General features: G+C 44.8%; 1 protein-coding gene across 2 annotated transcripts in view; it reads left to right on the plus strand.

Moving 5' to 3' along the window:
• The window catches only part of NFKB2 (nuclear factor kappa B subunit 2), an 89,077-nt gene that overhangs the window by 46,990 nt on the left and 16,512 nt on the right, over positions 1–25,575 (plus strand). For both annotated transcript variants that reach the window (XM_081913555.1, XM_081913554.1), the window contains 7 exons: positions 94–134; positions 941–1,039; positions 6,349–6,500; positions 10,476–10,582; positions 13,842–14,000; positions 18,170–18,274; positions 24,794–24,879. In XM_081913555.1, the coding sequence (XP_081769681.1) occupies positions 94–134; positions 941–1,039; positions 6,349–6,500; positions 10,476–10,582; positions 13,842–14,000; positions 18,170–18,274; positions 24,794–24,879 (749 nt within the window). The remainder of the gene's footprint in view (positions 1–93; positions 135–940; positions 1,040–6,348; positions 6,501–10,475; positions 10,583–13,841; positions 14,001–18,169; positions 18,275–24,793; positions 24,880–25,575) is intronic.

Here is a 25,575-nt window from a genome sequence, read left to right on the forward strand (position 1 = left end):
GGACCGAAATTTGAGAAAGGCTGGCTTAATGGAATTGCATGTGGTTGTGTATACATTGGTCCAATCAGGATATTTTCTTTTTTTTATCCACAGTTGAAGGCCCGTTCCTCACTATAATTGAGCAGCCCAAACAGGTATGGATGTAATCATTTGTCACTGAACTGAATTGCCCCAGCTATGTACCGTATTTTTCGCTCTATAGGACACACCGGACCATAGGACGCACCTTGTTTTAGAGGGGGAGAACAAGAAGAAAAAACCTCCCCCTCTCTGCCCAGCGCCCCCTCAGCGAAGTGGTAGGAGGCGCTGCGCAGAGAGGGGGAGAATTCCCCCCCTTGTTCTCCCCCTCTAAAACAAGGTGCCGTTCAAGGTGTGTTCAGTCGCCTTCAGGTGGCTACCTTGGAAGCCTGGAGAGCAAGAGGGGTCGGCGCGCACTGACCCCTCTCGCTCTCCTGGCTTCAGGTTCCTTTCGACCTGCTTTTTGGGGCTGGCGGGAGGAAGCTCACCTCCAGCCCCAAAGAGCAGGTTGGGGAGCAGCGGAAAGGCGCGAAGCCTTCCCGCTGCTCTGCGAGCTTCTTGAGGCTGCCGGGGAAGCCCGGGGCTATGGCTTCTTTAGCCCCGCGCACCCTCTCCCGGCTGGAGAGATAGCGCGCTGCTAAAGAGACTGGCCACGTCAGTCCCTTCTGCCTCCTGAGGAAAAGCCCGCAAGAGCCGCGTGGAGCTTGTATGCGGCTTTTGGGGGCTTTTCCTGTCTGCCTCCCCCCTGCATTCGCTCCATAGGACGCACACACATTTCTCCTTCATTTTTGCAGGGGGAAAAGTGTGTCCTATAGAGCGAAAAATACGGTATATGCTGTTGCAAACCCACTTTCCCCAATGGCTTGGTTTGGTGTAACTGGCCATGTAATGGGATGTCTTTGTTTTCCTTTGTCTTCCGCAGCGAGGTTTCCGGTTCCGATATGGCTGTGAAGGCCCCTCGCATGGTGGGCTGCCTGGAGCATCTAGTGAGAAGGGACATAAGACTTACCCCACAGTTAAGGTGAGCATCAGATAGTTTTTAAAAAATATATATATTCTTCATTGCAAGATGAAAAGTACATAAGAGTAAGATAAGACACAAAAAGAAGAAATGGTACCCATGTAGAAAGCAGAATAACAACAAAATTGTATACATTACCCCCCAAAAAACATTGTGGTTAACCAGACCTTAACCTAATACTGTACAGTATTTATAAAATGAATTTGAAATATTGTTGAATTTGTCCATGGCAAGTCTCCGTTTGTAGGCAACTTGTTCATGTGTAGCGAGTTTGGACATATATTCAGTCCAGTCGTTGAAGGGAGCTGCTTTATTTTCCCCAGTTTGTCAATATTTGTCTTTTTGCCATAGGGCATGGAGAGTCCATTCATATTGTGCCCTTTTGTTAGATTCAGTGTATTGAAATATAGCCCAACCAAATATTGATTAAACTGTCTGAAGATGAGTGCATCAGATGGTTTAATCAGTATTTGGTTATATTTGAACATCTTTAAATGATTTTTTTTTAAGAACAGCCATACTCTCATGGGCCACTGGTATTCCTACTTAGGATAGCCTTTTTGACTAGCAGATGGGCATCTGTTGCTTTGGGAAGAGTACAAAGTGCCAATGAAATACAGTGGTACCCCGGGTTAAGTACTTAATTCGTTCTGGAGGTCTGTACTTAACCTGAAACTGTTCTTAACCTGAAGCACCACTTTAGCTAATGGGGCCTCCTGCTGCTGCCGCACCGCTGGAGCACAATTTCTGTTCTTATCCTGAAGCAAAGTTCTTAACCTGAAGCACTATTTCTAGGTTAGCGGAATGTATAACCTGAAGCGTATGTAACCTGAAGCGTATGTAACCCGAGGTACCACTGTACTTTGCAGTCTTCATCTACCTGCGCTTTAGGACACACTTTGCAACATTATACCTTGCAGGTGTTGTGAAAATATCACCTTGCTCTTGCCAGCTGCTTGGCTGAGGAGCTGAGGTGCTTAGTTGCTTAGGGATCAAAGATGTTTTGCTGTCCAGCTCCTCTGAAGGAATGGAGCACTTCCATTTAGCTTGAATCAGGGTGGATTAAATGTAATCACTAGTCAGTAAGACTTGATTTAAATCATTTTATTACAGAAAGACTCATTCTTGCTGGTATAATCTTAATATTTACAAACAGATGGAGGTTTCATTTTTGGAATTTTCAGAGTAGTTTTTACAGTTATATAAAAATATACTGATTTGGTTGTACTATTAGAAATACACAGACAGATAATTATGAAATTATTGTGAGGTTTAATAAGTTAACTATATTTGGACAACCTTTCTGCTGTACTTTATTGGAAGGAGAAAAACAATCATTTACTTAAAAACAATTTAAACAATTTATTTAACTAAAACAATAACATTATAGCATATGTATCCATGTTTGTTAACTGATGCGGTTAAACAATTAAAAAAAACAACTGACGGAGTTTTAGCACACACGAAAAGCTTAAAACAAATCCTTATTTCCTGATGAATAGCCTTTGGACTGTAGTGTAACTTAAATAGAAAACTATCTTTAGAACGATTTTCCCTCCAAATGCATTTTATTTTAAAAATCCAATTAAAATTTAAAAAATCCAATTTTTAAAAAATCTGGTTTTGTTTTTTTAAAATTTAAGAAATCATTGATTTTAATCAATGGAATTAAACATTGGGGGCAGGTTGAGTCACTGGGAATAAGTTGTGAAGAGACCCCAGAGGCAAAGAGTGTAGAGTGGATGAGTTGAGTCATCTGACGGGAAGGCTTTTAGTGGAGGGTGAGGCTTGAGGAAGAAGGAAGAGGAGATGGAGAATTGGGGAAAGAAGGGACTTAATTAGAAGGCATTAAAACTTCATAGTACTTAATATCAGGAATGTCTGTGTATGCCGTGAAGGAAGCGAGTGCTGGAGAGCCTGACGATTGCTCAGTTTCCCTTCAGCTGTGCAAAGCAGGCATGGACATGAAAAGGAAGGATGTGAGGCAGTGCTGGATTTACATTACTGCAGCCCAGGGCTTCATAACCTAGTGGGGCCTTGGTCTCTTGCCATTTTTTGTGGGGGAAGGAAGGCAGAGTTTACTCTCTAGGCCAGGCATAGGCAAACTCGGCCCTCCAGATATTTTGGGACTACAGTGGTGCCCCGCAAGACGGAAACCCACTAGATGAAAGGGTTTTCTGTTTTGGAGGTGCTTCGCAAAACGAATTTCCTATGGGCTTGCTTCGCAAGACGAAAATGTCTTGCGAGTTCCTGCGGGGTTTTTTTCCTCCCCCCCTTTTCCCCAAGCTGCTAAGCCGCTTAACAGCTGATCCGCTAAGCCGCTAATAGCGCTAATCCGCTAAGCCACTAATGGGCTTGCTTCGCAAGACGAAAAAACCGCAAGACGAAGAGACTCGCGGAACGGATTCTTTTCGTCTTGCGAGGCACCAATGTACAGCTCCCACCATCCCTAGTTAACAGGGCCAGTGGTCAGGGTTGATGGGAATTGTAGTCTCAAAACATCTGGAGGGTCGAGTTTGCCTATGCCTGACTAGGCCCAGTTGCTATTGTTGTTGTTTAGTCGTGTCCGGCTCTTCGTGACCCCATGGACCAGAGCACGCCAGGCCCTCCTGTCTTCCACTGCCTCCCGCAGTTTGGTCAAACTCATGCTGGTAGCTTCGAGAACACTGTCCAACCATCTTGTCCTCTGTCGTTCCCCTTCTCCTTGTGCCCTCCATCTTTCCCAACATCAGGGTCTTTTCCAGGGAGTCTTCTCTTCTCATGAGGTGACCAAAGTATTGGAGCCTCAGCTTCAGGATCTGTCCTTCCAGTTAGCACTCGGGGCTGATTTCCTTAAGAATGGAGTGGTTTGATCTTCTTGCAATCCCTGGAACAGTAAAAAAGAGAACAAGGTTTCGTTTCTCATGATCAGGTGCTGTTGAGTTTGGGCCTCCCAAAGTCTCTTAGTCAAAGGCACCCAGTTGCTTTAATCTGGGCCTGATGTGAGGGAACAAAAAGGTGGCAGAGGCCAGGAAGATGGGGAAAAAAGCACAAGGCCAAATGGCACAGGGGCTGCGAGTGAGAGGAGCTGCGCCTTATTATTGGGAAGGAAATTGACAGTTCGAGGAGTCCTGAAGGACTAGTGACTGGGCCAATGTACGGTTACTGAGTCGAGACCTGCTGTCCTCCTGGCGTTGATGGAAGTTGTATTTGAGCAACCCCAACCAGCGCAGCTGGAGGGCCAGGGTCGGCCCAAGACCATTGGGCACCTGAGGCAGACCACAAAATGGCGGCTGCTCTCCCCCGCGAGGGAAGAAGGCATGGGTGAAGATATACCTCAGGAACAAGGGGGTGGGGGTGGGAATGAATATCTGCATTGGGAACAAAGGTGGGAGGAGAACAGGGGTGTTTCTTAATGGCATGAGGTGGCACAGTGGGTGCTGCCAGTTGCAGGATTGCAGCATTGTGAAGGGGCAGCAGATACCTAGAAGTGGCAAATAACTGTGGGATTGAATTTCAGGTGAATTAGCAAATTTATTAAAAAAATTTTTTAGCTTCAGGCTTGTCAGTTGGAGTTTTCTTGGGCTTCACAGATTGACTGGTGTACCTGAGCGGTCCGTTTTAGGATGCATTGCTAAATGAAGGTGTTAATGATTTTCCCAAGTGTTACTGGATGGGGGAAAAATAAACACTTGCGATAGATAGGAGTTAAAGCTCTTGTTCAACATTAGTGTGGTGAAATCTGTTTCAGATGTTAAAAAGAAGTAAACAACCATTCCCTATCTACTTTGTCTAATCCACTTTTCTGCCTTCCTTTTAACATTTGTCTAAACCTTTCTTTATAAGTAAACTATTTTGTCTTTTTTCTAGTTTTTCAGTTCTATGCAGTTACTAGAGCTGCATGGAGTGCTCTAGACACCATTGACATTATTAATATTATTTATTCTAGAACTCCTGAGTGTATTGGCTTTCTGATGGCTACTTAAAGTGTACAGATTCATTTTGTGTAAGGTTGCCTATGTCAGGATCTGTGGCAGCGGAAAGAAAAGCTGACTGTAGTCTTTGGAGATAATTTGTGCTACGTTTGTGTGAGGCCCATCCCTTTTAGACAAAAAGAAAAGGGAAAAAAGGGTCCTGTTTCAGGTGTACACAAAGTAGAATCAGGCTTTGTTGTGAAGAAACCCAAATCCTGCACCAGTGTTTTTTTCTTTGTAACAACAGAAAATGAATTACTTTGCCTACAATTGCATTGCGTACCTTATTTTATCTGTATCTGGCTGCAATCTGAATTTTAAAATTTAAACTTTTAACATTTAATGATTTGAAATTGTGATTGTGAAATCTGGCTGTAATGCAGAGTCCTTTTAGAGGTGACTCTTAAAGTTTACACCAGACTAGTAAACCTACTTTCGTTACTTATTTCCGCACTGATTCAGGGGCCTGTCCTGAAATTTTTACTGAGTGCTTTCTTGGGCAGTTGATGGTTGCTTTCAAGAAGCTATGCCTTGAAAATGGCTTTGTGCTAGGTAAATTGTCACTGTGTTCTGGCGTAATGCTAAACTGTGGCTTAGATTACAAGAATGAGCCTACCATCTTCCCTGACTTGGGTGCTGTCCCTCTCTGTGAGGAGATTGGAACCTTCCACTTTGGATTATTCATAGCATAGCATGTTGTCTGAGCCCTAAACCAATTAATCTTAACTGTGGCTAGCAAAAATGACCCAGCTTCATAAACCGTGGCTTGAAGTTGCCCTTCTGCTATCCGTGGTGAAGATTAACTAGTTATTTCTACAGTCATATCTCATGTTGTGTTCGCTTTATGCTGCGTCTTTTTGTTTTATGTCCCGTGGCAACCCGGAAGTACTGGAACAGGTTACTTCCGGGTTTTGCCGCCTGCGCAGAAGCACTAAATTGTGCTGCGCGCTTGCACAAATGCAGCACTTCGAGTTGTGGCCATTTCACGCTACGGACGGGCCTCCGGAACAGATCCTGTCCATAACATGAGGTACCACTGTATTTGAATGAAGCAGCAAGTTGCAGTTAAAAAATAAAATAAAATGGAAGCTTCCACATTCCTTGCAGCTGTGTTGAAGGAGGCTGGCATGTGGTTGGGGTGGGAATATGCGAGCCCAGGTTGAGGTGAAGTCCATTTTCACAATGCGAAACTGTGGCTTACTCTGGTTTCAAATTAACCCAGTAATATTGTTGATGGGAATTCTGGGGAGAAAAACTGATCCATAGGCCTAAAAGCATGTGTTACAAACAATTGTCCTCTCTCCGGCTGGACTCTATAATCACTTGCACTTCCGTGTTCTTCTTTTTCATTGCCAGATCTCCAATTATTTTGGGATGGCTAGGATAGAAGTGGACCTGGTGACTCATACTGACCCTCCGCAGGTGCATGCCCACAGCCTCGTGGGAAAGCAGTGCAACGAAGCTGGCAATTGCATTGTAACTGTGGGCCCCAAGGACATGACGGCACAGTACGTATCAGCTGGTGGGTGGGGAGTTGTCGATAGTAATGCTTTTTTCTAAAATTCTGATTTTGTAAAAAGCAGAATTTTGACTATATTTTTGGCTCTGGCGAGCTAGAGCTAAGACCGTTTGTGTTCCGAATCATTAGAAAACCAAGGCACAAAACCAAGTCAGCAAAATCAGTTGAGAAAATTGAAAAACACGCAGCGGAAGCGTTTGACTTCCGAGGTGCGTTTGAAAACGGAAACATTTACTTCTGGGTTTTCGGTGTTCGGGTTCCAAAATGTTTGTCAACAGAGATGTTCGAGAACTGAGGTACCACTGTACAGCTGGATATTGTAGACTGGCCAAATATTGCACACTTAACCAATTAGTTAAGAATTTTGGAACAGTCATTTATTGCAGTATAAAATATTGAGAGCATTTCCTCTTCCTGGACTTAGCTGGCGGTTGAACTGGCAACTTCTAGACCACAGCATGCTCTCAGAACCAGATGGCTCAGCCTTATGTCGCCGTTAGGCTCTGATGTCTTAATTAGTTTTCTTATTTTTTGTTGCACTTTATTGTAAGATAAATTTGATGAGTTTAATGCAAGCATAAAACAGAAATGTTCTTTCTCAGAGGAGGAGGATATGCTGTGAAGAGTAAGTTTGCCCATCTGTTTCTGGAGGCAAGTCTAGCTGACCATCACATCTCCACAATTCCAGTGGTTAAGAATCCTTTCCCAATTCTTAACTGACTTTTGTCAGGAGGGTAGAGTGGTTTTTTGGCTCTAGAGCTATTGGCCCTATTGTTGCTCTTCAGATTCCCCCCTTGCTCCCCCAGACTCGGACGGGTGCCTTTCTTTTCCTTTCCTATGGGAAAATATATTGTTGAAATGCAAAGTAAGAGTAGTAACTAGGAAGCTAACTCTTCTAGGTGATAACTTCATTGTAATGACTATACATTGTCCAAACTCTTCTTATTCAAAGAGAACTTTACTTACATTAACTGAAAAGAATGTATTCACAACCTCATGCTTATTCACTTTGTTATAGAGAGCTTCTGCACAGGTTTCTCCTTAGTAACATTTAGGGATCTTCCTCTGTCTGTTTCACTTCGGACAGATCAGACTGACACAACATTGTCCTCAGCGGTATCCTGAGAAGTCTCTCAGCAGCCATTCTCCACACACAGAGAGCAGAAAGCAGTTAAAAATGACAGTTACTGGAATAACAGTCACAACACAACGGAATGCATCTCTCATGTGACTCACAGCCAGCCAATCACATGAGAGCTACTGCCAAAGTAAAAACCCCATGTTAAAACTACCCAATAATTTAACATAAGTAAAAATTCCCATTTCAGGAATTAAATCATTATCCTTAACAGGGGTGGGCGTGGGGGAAGGAGACGAGGAAGAGGACTTTGCGCTTGCACATTGAGAATGTATTTGGTGTTGAGCCCATGTAAATAATGCCTTCAAGGCATCCATAAATCAAATTCTTTCCTCAGTCAGGTCTGGATTGAGGCCTTTGTCTAGGCAGATCAATCATCCATGGCATTTTTCAGTGTCCTGGATTTAGTCTGTAGCATGTCCACATCTTGCCTATGAATCGTGCCCAGCACTTTCTCAACAGTGCACAGATTTCCTGTATGGAAACATTACTCCATTTGAACTCTTGTCTCTCTTGACCCTGTTTGCATGAGTCCCATTAAGCATCTGACCTTTGGCTGTGTTTGGCTGGCTCATGGAGGGCTTTTAAAAAACGTGTTTGTTTGCGAGTAAGCTAAGTTTGTGTGTGTGTGTGTGTGTGTGTGTGTGTGTGTAAGTGTGTAAGGAGCTACACTGTGAGCCTTGTCAGTGGGTGGAAGGCTCCCATCCCATATTGTTTTGTGTTTACTTCACTTTCTTCCAGTGCTAATTTTCTGAAATTCTCTCAGGTGCCAGAACTCACCATGAACACCTTGCTTGTTCTCTTATAATGGCACCTGAGAGTTGCCGGAATTGAGTTTTGTAAATGAACTGGTTGGATGCTACTGGGAAAGTCTCCCTGCTCCTCCACACATTAATGACTTCAGCGTTTCTAGACTGGTGCAGGATATGGCCTCGCAGCAGAATCAACACTGCAGGCCCCTTTCTGTTGTTTTCAATCCTTAATGGCTGCCAATGCAGCAGGGCATCTCCCTTCCTTGCTCGGAGGAAGAGAAGGAGGCCCTTCCTCAGTTATTTATATTTTCTTAAAGAATGCCTAACCGCTTCCTTCCCTCAGAATAAGGCAGAGAGAAGGGGAAGAGGCACTGCTGCCCTGCTGCCATGTTGGCAGTAGTGAAACATTAAAAATAGAAGAAGGCTGAGTCGAGTGGCGGATGAGGCAGATGAGGAAGAGCCAGTGTGGTGTAGTGGTTAAGAGCGATGGACTCGTAATCTGGTGAACCAGGTTCGCGTCTCTGCTCTTCCACATGCAGCTGCTGGGTGACCTTGGGCCAGTCACACTTCTTTGAAATCTCTCAGCCCCACTCACCTCACAGAGTGTTTGTTGTGGGGGAGGAAGGGAAGGAGAATGTTAGCTGCTTTGAGACTCCTTTGGGTAGTGATAAAGCGGGATATCAAATCCAAACTCCTCCTCTTCTTCATTTTGCTCATTTTCTGAGCACAATTCAAAGTGTTGGTGTTGACCTTTAAAGCCCTAAATGGCCTCGGCCCAGTATACCTGAAGGAGCGTCTCCACCCCCATCGTTCTGCCCGGGCGCTGAAGTCCAATGCCGAGGGCCTTCTGGCGGTTCCCTCACTGCAAGAAGCAAAGCTACAGGGAACCAGGCAGAGGGCCTTCTCAGCAGTGGCGCCAGCCCTGTGCAACGCCCTCCCATCAGATGTCAAAGAGATAAACTACCAGACTTTTAGAAAACATCTGAAGGCAGCCCTGTCCAGGGAAGTTTTTAATGTGTGACATTTTGATGTATTTTTAATCTTTGTTGGAAGCCGCCCAGAGTGGCTGGGGAAACCCAGCCAGATGGGCGGGGTACAAATAATAAATTATTATTATTATTGAACTGGGCTTGACTGGGAGGTGGCTTCGTCCCCTTAGTGATGAAGAGAGAACGGTCAAAAACCCTTGCTCCAGAGATTGATAGGTGGGGTCACCCTTCTCAGGACATTGTCCTAATGTCGAGGAGAAGGAATGTATACTCTAGTCATGGCAGCCCAGTGGATAATTTTTGCTGTTTCTTCCGATCTTTTAGCTAGCTGCTGATGCTCTAAAATAGATCGTTTCATGGGTTCTAGTTGAATCTCGATGTCAATATTGTTTATCCAGGTCCAGCAAAAAAAATATAAAATGAAATCCAAACTTGAAATGGAGATTTGACCAGGTAGATGTTTACTTGCACTGTTTTTTTTCGCTGCACAGGAGGCCTGCAGAATTTAGAGCAAGCAAAGTACAGTACTCCGTAGCTTCTTCCATTTCTTTTAGAAGAGCAAAAGAGAAAAGCTATGCATTTTAGATTTCATTGCGGTTAATTGATGCTACATGCACAACAGCATGGTCTTGTTTCTTTGTCATGCCTCTTTGTTAACACAGGAGAGCTCCCATTGCTTTGTCCCAGTTCCTGCCAACCTAGCAGTTTGAAAGCATACCAGTGTGAGTAGATAAATAGGTACCACTGCGACGGGAAGGTAAACGGCATTTCCATGGGCTGTGGCACTCGTCACGGTGTTCCATGCACCAGAAGCGGTTTAGTCCTGCTCGCTACATGACCCGGAAAAGCTTTCTGCGGGCAAATGCTGGCTCCTTTACCTTTTACCTTTTATTAACATGGGAAGTTAAATAAGTTGTTTTTATTCTGACCTCTTGTTATCTGTGCTTTTTGTCTTCCATTAAATATTTTCAAGACGTGTTCAGCCCCAGTAGTGGTGACTGGGATCTCCTGCTCTTGTTCTTGGGTGCATCGCTGCCCAACTAGGCACTTTTGCTGATATGAGGTATTGATTTGTCCTTTCTCAGATTTAACAACCTGGGGGTGCTCCATGTGACCAAGAAAAACATGATGGAGGTCATCCGGGACAAGCTGAAGAAGCAGAAGTTGCGGACCAGAGTGCAGTCTCTGACAGGTGACCTTGAACTGGGAAGGAAACATCTGGGGAGTGATTTGCTAGGAACTGTCTGCCCCTCTACCTGTTAAACTATTTGGGTGTGTGTGTGTGTGTTGAGGTTCTATAACTGATTTGGAGTACAGTGGTACCTCAGGTTACATACGCTTCAGGTTACTCACGCTTCAGGTTACAGACTCCGCTAACCCAGAAATAGTGCAGCTGTTCCCTCACCCTCCATCTTGAGAACGTGTCGTTGGGGGTGGCTACAGCGGTCCTCCATCATAAAAAGCATGAAGACAGGACAAATAACTCCCCCCCCCCAAAAAACCTAGGTCTCCCCCAACAAACGTTTGAGACTAGCTCCCCTAAATCTAAAAGATGGATCAAACTCTTGCGCGCCGCTGCCCTGCAAGCTCTGATAAGCTCATCCCACAGCTAATCACCTGCCTCAACAGAAACCCTGCTCCCTTCAGGTTACAGACTCCGCTAACCCAGGAATAGTGCTTCAGGTTAAGAACTTTGCTTCAGGATGAGAACAGAAATCGTGCTCTGGCGGCATGGCAGCAGCAGGAGGCCCCATTAGCTAGAGTGGTGCTTCAGGTTAAGAACAGTTTCAGGTTAAGAACGGACCACCGGAACGAATTAAGTACTTAACCCGAGGTACCACTGTACTGGACCAGTCCCAGTTCACTCTGGGACTAGAGGAGAAAGATCCGTACCACGTTTCTCACTTGAAATGCGCAAGAAGTTAATTGGTGTAAAGTGTTAGCATGGCTAAATATGGTTAAGTATGAATGAAAAAGAGTTACTTGCCAGTGACAAGAAGCGCCACACAATTTCCCTCTTAATAGCATTCTTAGTTTACAAAACATGACTGAGGTTTTGGATGTGCCTGGCTTCTCCAAGACAGCAGTCATAGAATTAGAATTGTAGAGTTGGAAGGGACCCTGCGGGTAATCTAGTCCAACCCCCAGCAATGCAGGAATATGCAGCTGTCCCATACGGGGATCGAACCTGCAACCTTGGCGTTATCAGCGCCACACTCTAACCAACCGAGCTATCCAAGTGACAATGAGTCTATGCACCTGACTTTAAAGGATTTTGGGTTTTCCGTGCAGAACTGTGCCTCTGAGCGTGTGTAGAAGGCATTGCCCTCTATAGAGTGTCCGCAATCTGATCCTTCCCACTACGTCTGGAATTGGAGGGAAGGCCCTTTAACTCAAAATCACCCCTTTCTGGGGCATGGGGGAGGGGGCTTGAAATCTGGTGTACCTAATAGGGTCAAGGTACAGGCAAGGGGAGGGATGCGGGTGGCACTGTGGGTTAAACCACAGAGCCTAGGGCTTGCCGATCAGGAGGTCGGCGGTTCAAATCCCTGCAATGGGGTGAGCTCCTGTTGTTCGGTCCCAGCTCCTGCCCACCTAGCAGTTCGAAAGCACGCATGGGCAAGTAGATAAATAGGTACCGCTCTGGTGGGAAGGTAAACGGCATTTCCGTGCGCTGCTCTGGTTCGCCAGAGATGGCTTAGTCATGCTGGCCACATGACCCGGTAGCTGTACGCCGGCTCCCTCGGCCAGTAAAGCGAGATGAGCGCCGCAACCCCAGAGTCGGTCACGACTGGACCTAATGGTCAGGGGTCCCTTTACCTTTACCTGTACAGGAAAGGGGAAGACTGAAATTAGGGAGAGGAGAGTGGTGAAAGGGCAGAGCATAGTTGAGAACAGAACACAGCATGTGAGAAGAATGGCTTGCTGGAGCTTAGCATGAGCTTCCCTTTCTATTGCCAGGCCCTTGGGCTTGAAACCTGGGAACAAACAATCGCATTCAAGCTTGTGTAATGTTCCTTTTTTCTTCGCTTTCTGTAAGATTGCCTCTTAAAATAGGGGCCAGCATTGAAGTATGACTTTCTAGAAGCTGGGCTGTTCAGTGGCCCTAGTGGGAGCTTTGTGCTTCCAGTAGAAGACCCACTTACATGGGTTTGATTAAAATGGGACAACTTGTTCATGCGTTTTTCCAGGAAGAAGGGCGTAATGGTCCAAAAGCAGTTCAGGACCGCGCTTGCTGTAGCCCCCAAGGTTTTGTTTGAGACATCAGAAGCTATTATGAGGGGTTGACTGACATAACTTTCTAACCAACTCAATTCCGCTTTTCTCAGTATGCTCGGTATAATGTGGACCTTTGTGTCTTTTCGATATAATTTGTAAACTAGTTTCCTGCACAGTTATCAACCCAGCAAAGGTGCAGGAGCCCAGAAATTCTGGGTTCGGATCTTTGCCTCTGCTGTAAACTTTGCAGGTGCCTTTGGGCCAGTTGCAATTTCTTGACCTTGGATCTCCAACCTGTAATTTGGAGATCGTGGTTCTGACCTCTCTTACGCGCAGTTACTGCAAGGATCATATGGAGCACTTCAAAAACTCAAGGCACTATGCAAACGTTAGGTAATTGGCTTTCCACTTGCCGACAACAAGGACACACTTCAACCCCCACCCTGCCACATGGGAGCCACTTCCAAGAAGCCATGTCTTTTAGTAGAGTGTGGGGAAAGCTCACCGGGGTCCCCCAGGGGTAGGAGAGAACACACAGCAATTGCTGCAGGAGTCTTAGCGCCATGTAGATCCAAAATAATTTCTCTTCCAGCTGTTGGTTCATGTGGTAGGCGGAGATTGTATACATGACATGCGTTTGCAAATCACCAAGAGCATCCTGCCTCATTAATAGTTACTCTGATAGCAAGAGTAGGGCTGGGTGATATATTGACACATCGCCCAAAACCGGTTTGAAGTCCGTATTGTGATATCTGTTTCGTAATTTTTGACCTGGCAATATATCACAAGTCATGATGTGTGTGTGTGCTATGCAAAAATAATGGGAAAAACTGAAACCATCCAATGCCTCTACATAGTTCCATCCTTATTTCTGACATTGTGATATATCAGTATATCGCAATGTTTAGTTGGTGATATATTGTGATGTTTAATACCAGATATCGCCTGGCCCTAAGCAAGAGGACCATTAAGCCGGGGCTGTTCAAACATATCTTTCAAAAAAACCTTTGGTGCCCAGGCTGGACAGATCCCATCATCACAGATGGCATTATTTTCAAAGGCAGCCCATACAGCAGGGATGGGGTATTTGTTGTCTTTCAGAGACATTATGAGATGACCTCTTGCCTTTGGTAGGGAAGGGTACACTTAAGACGTGGGGTACAGGACCCCTGGGTTTGTGGATGTAGTAGCCCTTGTTTGCCAGGTGTATAATTCAGCATCTACTTTGGCAGAATCTGAAGAAGAGGAGATTGAGCAAGAGGCTAAGGAGCTGAAGAAAACAATGGACCTCAGCATTGTCCGGCTGCGATTCAGTGCCTACCTTCGTGACAGCAGTGGGAACTTCAGCCTGGCGCTGAAGCCGGTTATCTCGGACCCTATTCACGACAGCAGTAAGTCTTCTCTCTTGGATCGTGGACTGACTTCAGTTGGGGTTTCACCCTTGTTTGGAGGAGAGCCATGGAGCAAGCATCTGCCACTGTGTCTACTGCTTGGCCAGGTTTTGAACATCGGCATCTGGTTAGCCACAGTATGGTCCAAACCACTGAGCCTCTTGGGCTTGCCGATCGGGAGGTCGGCGGTTCAAATCCCTGTGACTGAGTGAGCTCCCATCGTTCTGTCCCAGCTCCTGCCAACCTAGCATTTGAAAGCATGCCAGTGCAAGTAGATAAATAGGTACTGCTGTGGTGGGAAGGTAAACGGCGTTTCTGTGCGCTCGGGTTTCCGTCATGGTGTCCCGTTGCACTAGAAGCGGTTTAGTCATGCTGGCCGAATGACCCGGAAAGCTGTCTGTGGACAAACGCCGGCTCCCTCGGCCTGAAAGAGACGAGCGCCGCAACCCCATGGTTGCCTTTGACTGGACTTAACCGTCCAGTGGTCCTTTACCTTTACCTTTTTACCTTGCTGGGCTGGGTGGGGCTTTGACCTCATCCAGCTGCTTATGTTCTGCTGGCTCGCAGCAACAGGCTTTCATTTCACTTTTTATTTGTATACCTCCTTTCTATATTACTATACGGAAGGCGGTTTGCAAGCTGAAGAGATGACAGAAATCACACACAGACCTTGTAACAAGCTGATCCAGTACAAAAAAAGTCATAATGCATACATAACGTTAAAATAAACAACTAACTTCAAATAAAGCAACGCTCAGTAATACATTAGAATATAATGGTGCGCAATGAAATTAAATATCAGCAAACCGTAATTAAACATAAATTCTTAACGCCAGAGGTCAGCAACCTTTTTTAGCTGCAGGCCGGTCCACCATCCTTCAGACCATGTGGTTGGCCGGACTATATTTTGGGGGGAAAATGAATTCCTTTTTTTTTTTTTTCATATATTTTTATTGAGTTTTAGCAACACAAAAAAGAAAAACTTATTTGTATCCCATTACATCTCATCTCTCTTCTCTGTTTAGACCTCCCTCAACTTTCCCGACAATCTTTCGCACCCTCTATCCTATCTACACATTTCTTAGCTTCAACATTACCATTAAACGTTACAATTCTTTCTATGTTTCTCTTTGCGTAATGTTCCTCACTCTTTCACAAAGCTTCTTTGAGACACACTAACGTTGTCTGTTCCTCACATACGATTTCCAAATAATCCGTAAATTTCCCCCAGTTTTCCAAAAATTTCTGATCTTTTTGATATCTTATTTTGCCTGTTAATTTGTCCAATTCTGCGTAATCCATAAGTTTAGCCCTCCAGTCTTCCAGAGTCGGGACCTCTTTTCCTTTCCAATTCTGGGCCACCAGCATCCTTGCCGCCGTAATAGCATATTGAAAAAATTTACAGTCTTTCCTTATTATATCCCTTCTTGTTATTCCTAATAGAAAAATTTCCGGTTTTTTAACAAAATTATATCCTAATATTTTCTTCAGTTCACTGTGTATAGTCCCCCAAAATTCCCTTATTTTGCTGCACTCCCACCACATGTGCATGAATGTACCCTCCTTCTCTCCACACCTCCAACATTTATTACTGATTTTATACATTCTAGCTAATCTTACTGGCGTCAGGTACCATCTATACACCATCTTCATTGAGTTCTCTTTTAGGGAGACACAGGCTGTAAATTTTATGTTTTCGTTCCATATTTTGTACCATTCATCTATTTCTATGTTTTGTCCCAAATCTCTGGCCCATTGAATCATCGTATCTTTCACCCCCTCATCCATCGTATACCATTCTAACAAGATTTTATACATTTTTGAAATCACCTTATGGTTGTTATTCACTATTTCTATTTGAAATTTGGATTCTCTTTCTCTATACCCTTTTTCTTTTTCATCCCTCTTAAACATTTCGTTTATTTGGAGGTAGTGTAGCCAATCATAAACCTGCCCTTTTATTTCCTCGTATGGTTTTATCCTCCATTTTCCCCCTTCCTTCCTCACCAATTCTCCATAAGTCGCCCAGTTGTCTCTCATATTAACTTTTTTAACTGCCAACACCTCTAATGGGGACAGCCAATGTGGGACTCCGACTTCCAGAATGTTTTTATATCTATCCCATACCTCCAGCAAGGCTCTCCGAAAGATATGGTTTTCAAATGATTTATAACCCTTTTTCTTCTCCTTCCATAAATGGGCGTGCCATCCAGCTCTATTATCGAATCCTTCCAAATCTAACAGCTTTGTGTTTTTCAGGTTGATCCATTCTTTCAGCCAACATAAGCATGCTGACTCATAATATATCTTTAAGTCGGGCAGGGCAAAACCCCCCCTTTCCTTTGCATCTATCAATAATTTATGTTTAATTCTTGGTTTTTTCCCCTGCCAAACATATCTTGCGATCAACCTCTGCCATTCTTTAAAAATCAACGTTCCTTTTAAGATCGGTAGCATTTGGAATAGGAACAACATTTTGGGCAATACTGACATCTTAATTAGAGAAATTCTGCCCCAAATGGATAATTTTAGTCTATTCCATATTATCAAGTCCTTCTTAATTTTATTCCATGTCGGTGTATAGTTATTCTGGTATAGGTCAATATTTTTTGGGGTCAGCCAAATTCCTAAGTATTTCACTTTTTTGACGATTTCAATTCCTGTTTGTTGCTGCAATTCTTCCGTCGCTGATTTCTCCATATTTTTAACCATGATTTTTGTTTTCTTCCTATTTATTATGAACCCCGCTACCTCTCCAAATTTCTCAATTTCATCCAATATTTCTGTAGCTGACTCCAGCGGATCTTCAGCCGTTAGCACCAAGTCATCTGCGAAGGCTCTTACTTTATGTTGGTCTTTTCCTACCGCCACCCCTTTTATTCTTTCTTTTTTCCTTATTGAGTCTAGTAACACCTCCAGAACCATGATGAATATCAATGGGGACAGTGGACAGCCTTGTCTAGTGCCTTTTGAGATTTTTATTTCTTCTGAAATCACACTATTTACTATCAATTCTTAACGCCAGAGGTCAGCAACCTTTTTTAGCTGCAGGCCGGTCCACCATCCTTCAGACCATGTGGTTGGCCGGACTATATTTTGGGGGGAAAATGAATTCCTATGCCCCACAAATAACCCAGAGATGCATTTTAAATAAAAGCATACATTCTGCTCATGTAAAAACACCAGGCAGGTCCCACAAATTAGATGCATTTTAAATAAAAGGACACATTCTACTCATGTAAAAACACACTGATTCCCGGACCGTCCGTGGGCCAGATTTAGAAAGCAATTGGGCCGGATCCGGCCCCCGGGCCTTAGGTTGCCTATCCCTTCTTAACGCTCTTAACAATTACAATAAATAATTACTGAACTGTTAGCAATAAAAAAAAGAACAAGTCACAATGCGTAAAATGCCACAATACATACAAAACCATGTAAAAGGGTCAAACAAAGGCACACAAATTACCACGGTTTTTTTTTAATCCTGGAACTCCGTCTTCAGCATGATCTCTGATATTGGGAAGACCACTACAGCTGCATTTAGGCTTCAAGGTTGACACATCTGTTGAGAGGAGTATGTCATCCTTCTCCACAGGGCCTGATTGTTGATATTTTGGGTCTTACAGACTTTGTAGCACACTAATTTCAAGTCTTCACATTTGTGCTGGAGAGCTTACAAGCTCAGGTGGGGCATGGGGAACTGGGCTGTATGGGAGACACCACAAACTATGGCCACCAGGTGGCAAGTAGTAGCCATAAATCACTTCCTGTCTGAGTGTGTAGTGAGGCCTTCTACCAAGATCTCCTTGCATTGCACAGAACATGGAAGAGAGTTGAATCTCTCTCTGCACCACATTTTGGAGATCCCCCCTCCTCCTCAGTTTCTATAGCTTCGCACAAATGGAAAGACTGACACATTCTTTCCCTGAACCTTCTGGGTGCATGGCTGGAGTACTTGAGAGGGGAGGGTTGATGGTAATCGCAAAAATAATGGGCTGCCGAGGCTAGCCAAAATTTGTGAACCTCTAGGCACACATTTGGCTTAAAATAATGTGGCTCTCGTATGGAGTCCCTTTTCTTACATTTGTACGCATGATTACATACAAAAATGCATCTCTGCAGCTGCCTGGATCTCAGTTACACAGCTCTGCCTTTTCTTTGCTCTTCAGAATCCCCCGGGGCTTCCAACCTGAAGATCTCAAGAATGGACAAGACAGCTGGCTCCGTGCGAGGCGGGGATGAAGTTTACCTGCTGTGTGATAAAGTCCAGAAAGGTGAGCACTGTCCCTTATTTCCTTATCTTTCATTTGTTGATGTTTTTGGGGGAGTGGCGTCCAAGGTCTTGAACATTAGGAAGCATCAGACGAGGTTGCCAACAAGGAGACTTGAGGTCTTTTCTGGGCACCCAGGAAGCCACTGCCTCCTTGGTCGTGAGGTTATGAGGATGGTTTCTCTCGGAAGATTTTCCAAGAGCAGTGGCACACTTATTATTTCATCTCTGCATGCTTTTGAAGGCTCGGATTGATTCTGTTGGATCTCACTTTTACTCAGATCTGTTGGGAAAAAAGCCTGTGCACATGGTCCTTTTCTGTGGGCTGGGCTGGGGGCGTTGATCTGGAGGAACAGACGTGACCAGAAAGGGAGGTCTTCACAACATCCGTTCAAAAATCCATATGTGCCCACAGGCTTTCAAAGGTTGGAGGTACCTTGTCCAATTATGCCTGTGAGTCTTAAGAGCTTGATTCCTTGTACTCCTGTTAAACATTCTTCAGAAATCAAATTCTGACCAAATTCTGACCTGGTTGTATTGGTTGTTTTTTTGTTCTCAAGTCTACTTCACTTGGCTAGGATTTTCCAAATACATACATACATATATATATTTGTTTATGCACTTTCTTACCTGCCCTTTCATCTTAAGGTCCCAGGGAGCCCAGCTACAACCCTAGAAAATAGGATTGCGAAAAGTAAATAAATTTGTTAGAATGGAACAGGACAACTTGTTGCGTTTCTGCCGGGGTTGCTTCAGAAGAAGCAAGTGTAAACATTGCTTTTCAAGGCAGATGGTCCCTTTGTAAATCGGGCCTCGGAGGGCTCTTCATTAGCGCAAGGCCCTTGTGGTCTCTTCCAACTCTATGATTCTATGATTCTATTATGTCAGGAGTGCTCTGATGGTGTTTCCTGCTTGGCAGGGGGTTGGACTCAGTGGCCCTTGTGGTCTCTTCCAACTCTATGATTCTATGATTCTATTATGTCAGGAGTGCTCTGATGGTGTTTCCTGCTTGGCAGGGGGTTGGACTCAATGGCCCTTGTGGTCTCTTCCAACTCTATGATTCTATGAAAAGGAATGAAGGAAGACCCCATGTGGCTGCGGAGGAGAATTGTGGCCTGAAAATGGCTTGGGAAAGGGAGAAAATGATGCAGTCATCCCCGAACTCTGCCCTCCAGCTGTTTTGGGACTACAATTCCCATTCCTGACCACTGGTCCTGTTAGCCAGGGGTGATGGGAGTTGTAGTCCCAAAACAGCTGGAGGGCTGGGTTCAGGGGTACCTGTCAGTGTTTGTAAAAAGCAAAAAAAAGGAGGAAAAGGTTCTGACCTCCCTTTGCCTCTTCAGCCTGGTCCTCGGACCCTTGTCGGCACAAAAAGAGTCCACGAGAATATCCTTGCAGAGTTTTATTCTTAAAAGTCTTTGTGCAAAACACGACTGAATAACTCCACACACCAGCACCAACCAACCCAAACACCAGCCTCAGCAACAAACTAACATTTCCCACTTATATATACAACTTGGTGCAGACCGCTGAGTCATGCTGACCCAGCTTTATTCGCATTAAAGAAACAGCGGCCATTTTAGCCGTGACACCCCTTCTGTTTCTTTAAATGCGAAAAACCCCAACAGAAACAATACATACATACATTATATACATAAACCCAGTTTTGTCATCAGTTCATTATGGCATGTTGCTGGCAAAGGCTTGGTGAACAAATCAGCAATATTATCGTGTGATTGACAATACTCCAGTTTGATTACCCCATTCTGTACACAATCTCTAACATTCGCATGACGGATAGCAATATGTTTTGATGCGGATTTCATTATTTCCGAGCCCGCTAATGCAATGCACGATTGGCTATCTTCATACACTTGGATAGGCAAATCAACTTTACAATCTAGATCTTTTAGTATCTGTATAAACCACATGATTTCATTGCATGCTAGCGACAGGCTCCCATATTCTGCCTCACAGGATGAGGTTGCAACAAATCCTTGTTTCTTTGACCTCCACCCAATTATGGAATTGGCAAACATCATAACCATTCCACTTGTAGATTTTCTGGTAGCTACACAGCTTCCCCAGTCTGCATCAACAAATACTTCTAGTTTTTCGTCTTGTGTACTAGATATCTTCAAACATACATTTAATGTCCCCTTTAGATATCTGATAAGCCTTTTCAAAGCACACCAATCAGCAGTACTGGGTTTAGATACACGTTGACTCAGAACATTTGTAGCACATGCAATGTCTGGCCTTGACCACTGGCTTAAATATAACAGCGATCCTATTTTTGAGTGATACAACTCAGGCTGATCAAATTTATCATCACACACTGTCTTTGGGAAATCTGGTGTCATGGGTGTCTGAACTGGCTTGCAGTTTTCCATGCCAAACTGCTCTATCAAGCGAAGAATTTTCTCTTTCTGACTCAATAGGAAGCTTCCATCAGCTTCCTGCCTTACTTCTACTCCCAAGTAATTGCTTACAGGCCCCAAGGCTTTAAGCTTAAACCTCTTTTCCAGTTGACTTGTGAGCTTCTGGATCTCATCTGTGGAACTCCCTGCCACAAGCAAATCATCAACAAAGACTAAGAGCATTAGATATTTGTTGCCTGATCCCTTGGTGTACAGGCATGGATCAGCCACACTCCTTTTAAAACCAAGTTTTACAAGGGCTTCATTTAAACACTGGTTCCAACACCTTCCACTTTGTTTGAGACCATAAACAGCCTTTCTCAAACGCCAGACTGCACCATTCTCCTCTTCAAACCCAGGGGGTTGTCTCATTAATACTTCATGGTCTAAATTTGCATGCAGATATGCAGCATCAACATCAAAATGGTGCACTGCTAGTTGTCTTACAGCAGCAATGGAAAGCATTAAGCGAAAAGTTTCACTCTTTACAGTGGGAGAAAACACTTCATCATAACTCTCCCCTTTAATCTGAGTGAACCCTCTGGCTACTAATCTGGCTCGAAAACGTGGTTCCCCAGATGCAAGGGTTTTCCTTTTGTAAACCCACTTGCATGACACCACTCTGCCACCAGGTGGCGGCATTATGACCTCAAACACTTTGTTACGTTTAAAAGAGTCCATTTCTTCTTTCATAGCTTGTTCCCACAAAGCACGTTCCCCAGGGGGTAAGTCTAAGACTTCATTATAACTTTGTGGTTCCACACAACTCACATTGCATACTCTCACTCCTCCTAGGGTCAAACGCTGAGGAGGTACACCCTTGTTTGAACACTGGGAGCGCCTAGGCACTATTACTTCTTCTTCCCCCCTTATCTCTGGCTCTTCTTCCTCTTCCTCTAGAGAAGTATTATCTTTTGCCACATCTTTTGGGGAAATCTGTGCCTCCTCCTCCTCCTGCTCCTGCGTTGCCAATGGCTGAGAAGAAGCTTCTTCTCTTACTTGCAGGGGCAGTAGGCAATCTGGGTTGGCATGGATCACAGTCCATCTGTCCTGGTCAGTGAAGTCTGCACTTCGTGACAGAACCACTCGTCCTGGGCGTAAATTGAAACGCCACCCTTTGCCATAGGACTGATATCCCACAAACCGCAGTCTCTGCGCTCTAGCACCCCCTTTCTGGCGCTGAGCTTTGGGGATGTTTACATGTGCCCAAGCACCCCAGTTATGGAGCATTGTCCACTCTGGTTCTTTCCCAAACAACACACGATAAGGAATATCTTTTATAGAGCTAGACCAGGTTCTATTAATCAAAAAGTTCGCTGTCAGAAAAGCCTCGCCCCACAGCCTATGGTTGTGACCCAATCCTGCATCCACTAGCAGGCAGTCCTTTACTGACTGTATTACAGCCCCACGCCTTTCACACAGACCATTTTCAGCAGGGCTATAAGGGTTAGTCAAACGATGAGTGATCCCCTTACGTCGCAACCATGTCCCAAATTGTTTGTTCAGAAATTCTCCACCCCTATCTGTTTGCAACTGCACAACAGGGCGAGCGAAGAGCTTTTCAGCTTGGGCAACCCATTCTCTGAATGTGGGGAAACACTCAGATTTCTGCTTTAACAAAAACAACCAACTAAAACGTGATTTATCATCAATTACCAGAAAAGCATATCTGGCGCCTCCTTCAGTCTTCTGTGGAAAAGGGCCTATCACGTCACAATGGACAAGTTCTAAAACCTCTTTAGATACTCTGTCACTTTTAGAAGCCACAGGCTTCCTCTTAGATTTGGCCATTTTACATACATTGCAATCTAGGAAACAGTTACAGCTGTTTACTTTTAGGTTCTTGCACACCTTTTGCATCTCTGAAAGCACACGGAAATTGGCGTGACCCAGTTTTCTGTGCAGTTCATGTACACACCCCTTATGAACTGGCAAATTATCCTGAACCACCTGGGCTGCTTTAACAGGCTTGTCCTGCATTACATATAGCCCATTTTCCAACTTTGCATGGCCACATACCTGAGTTCCATTCTTTATCAGACAGCCATCCCGTGTGAAGTTAACACTATACCCTGCATTAATCAAACAGCTTACAGACAGCAAACAATAGTCCAAACTGCTGACAAACAGGGTCTCTGGTAGAGTAGTGTTCAAGCACTGCAGGAAACATGTTCCCTGGCCATCAATCTTGCTTCTACGACCATCAGCAAGATAAATTGAGTCTTTTCCATCAGCTGGCTTCCCCAGGGTCTTAAAGTCCTCCCGACTGTTGCAGATAATCCTGCTGCTCCCAGAGTCCAGCAACCATGTTCCTCGAGGTATCTTCCTCTCCTCTCGAGAAAATGCAGAAACAAACTGAGCAGAACGCGTGTTCTTCTTCTCTGAAGAGAACCCCTTCTGCTTACGTTTCTGCGTTGATTGCTGTCTCTGCTCCACGTCGTCTCCTGGAAGTCTTGCCCTGCATTGACGTTGGAGATGCCCGGGTTGGTTGCATCTATAGCATCTCCTCACTGCCATGGCCAAGTCCAAACCTTGGCGTTGCTCCATTGGCAGATTCTGCTGCTGGCCCCCTCGACTGTAACTCCTCCGCTCTTGGAGTTCAGCTTGTTTATCTGACCTTCTTTCTGCTTCTTCGGTCAATCTTCCAACCACATACTCAAGGGTCAGATCTCGGGGACGCATACTCTCCATGCTGTTAATCACGGGCAACCAGCTTTCAGGCAAACTTGAAAGAATAATGTAGGTTTGGTCAGTCTCATCATAACGCTTACCTCTCTGCTGTAGTTGAAGAAACAGAGATTTCAGCGTTTGAAGATGAGTTTCCAAACTCTCACCTTCTTTCATAACAGTCCTGAACAGCCTTCTGGTCAGAGAAATTATAGTTCCAGCAGTTTCTCTGACGTGCATTGCCCTTAATAAATTCCAGCACTCAAACGCTGTGCTGGCATTTGCTACATGCAATAACTGAGAGTTGCTCAAACACAGCATAATTTGGGCACGAGCCCTTTCATCTAGCCGTTTTTTCTCAGCAGAGTCAGTCCTCAAAACCTCAGTTTCAACACAGTCCCATAGTCCATCTCTCCTTAACAACTGCTGCATTTTAATTGACCAACTCAGCCAGTTGCTTTCTGAGAGAAGTTCAAAAGGGATGCCTCCCCCAATATTTACAACTTGGGAAGACTGGAAATCTGCCATCTCTGCTGGTGCTTGCTGAGCCCCTTCTGTGGGGCCTCCAGCAAACTCTCCAGACTCTCTCTTTAGAGTCCCACTAGATGGTCCTGGCTGGCACTCACCGGCTTCTAGCTGCTGCCTCTGTTGACCCTCAGGTCCCACCTGGCTCTGCAACTGGTGTAGCCGCTCTGTGAGTTGCCTACTGTGGTCCTCTAGCAGTTCAAACTGTTCCAGTAGCCGACGCTGAGTGCTTTTCTGGTCCTCAGATCCTAGCTGCTCCAGCGTCGCTGCAGACAGTTACAGCTTGCCACCAACTGCTCCAACGCACAGCCACCGGCTCCATACACCACCAGGACTCACCAGCTCCCTGCTGAGATGCTGTCAGTCGTTTTGCACTCTGCACATGCTCAGAAACACTGGGCCCATAACCTGTCAGTGTTTGTAAAAAGCAAAAAAAAGGAGGAAAAGGTTCTGACCTCCCTTTGCCTCTTCAGCCTGGTCCTCGGACCCTTGTCGGCACAAAAAGAGTCCACGAGAATATCCTTGCAGAGTTTTATTCTTAAAAGTCTTTGTGCAAAACACGACTGAATAACTCCACACACCAGCACCAACCAACCCAAACACCAGCCTCAGCAACAAACTAACATTTCCCACTTATATATACAACTTGGTGCAGACCGCTGAGTCATGCTGACCCAGCTTTATTCGCATTAAAGAAACAGCGGCCATTTTAGCCGTGACAGTACCTGCTCTAGAGGGCTGGACTGTGGCCACATAGTGTTATTGATTGCATGCAACGAGAATGTATTGTGTGTGGAGAGAGAGAAGACCTTAATAAATGAGACCCTGTGCTAGTTCAGATGCCTGGGACCTGAGACAGGGTGGGTTGGTGCTTTCTCACAAGGGAAATAACTTTTTTCTTCCTCCTCCAGATGATATTGAGGTGCGGTTTTATGAAGATGATGAGAATGGCTGGCAGGCCTTTGGAGACTTCTCCCCTACAGATGTACATAAACAGGTACCGGTTGGGTCATGGGACCTTCCCACTCAAAAGATCAGTCTTGCAGAGCAAATCTCTTGTCAGCTTGAGCAATTAGATGTCAAGATTGTGTAGCATTCCGTGTGACACCAGGCTAAAAGACAGGTAAAAGACCACCAAGTTTTGTGTGCGTGGGAATTTAAGGATTGTAAGTGTGTGCTTGGGGTGTCATCTGCCTGGGGAAAATGAGAGGTTCTGCCAGTATTACATAGGTCCTAAGCATAAGCTTTTGGATCGCTGTCGCCTGTTAAACCTGATGAGCTTCGCAAGATCTTTGGAAAGCCCATCTTCTTTCCCTGGTTTGCTCGCCTCTCGCGACCATTGAACGCAAGCCCTGGGAAACTGGGTTTTTCTTCTAATAAAGCTCGGAGGGCGATAAAGCTATATTCTGCATGGTTGTGCGACTTACTTTAGGTCATGAACCAGGAAACTACTTGCCCATTTTCATTGCTATTCCTGGGTGAGGTGAGTGACTTGGCAGCTGCAAGGGGATGCATGGACGAAACTGATTTCTTCAGACACGTCAGTTGGGTCTCCGGGCCAAGATGCGGAATAAGCTGCAGCAGTTGTCCTAGTTGATGATCCATTTCTAGAGGTATATTTCCCTGGACGCCTCAGCTCTGTTCAATATCGTAGGCTCGTGAAATCCTGCTGAGCTATTTTTGGGCACTGCAT

The sequence above is a fragment of the Podarcis melisellensis genome, assembly GCF_964234715.1.
Source record: "Podarcis melisellensis genome assembly, chromosome: 5".
Taxonomy (NCBI): Eukaryota; Metazoa; Chordata; class Lepidosauria; order Squamata; family Lacertidae; genus Podarcis; species Podarcis melisellensis.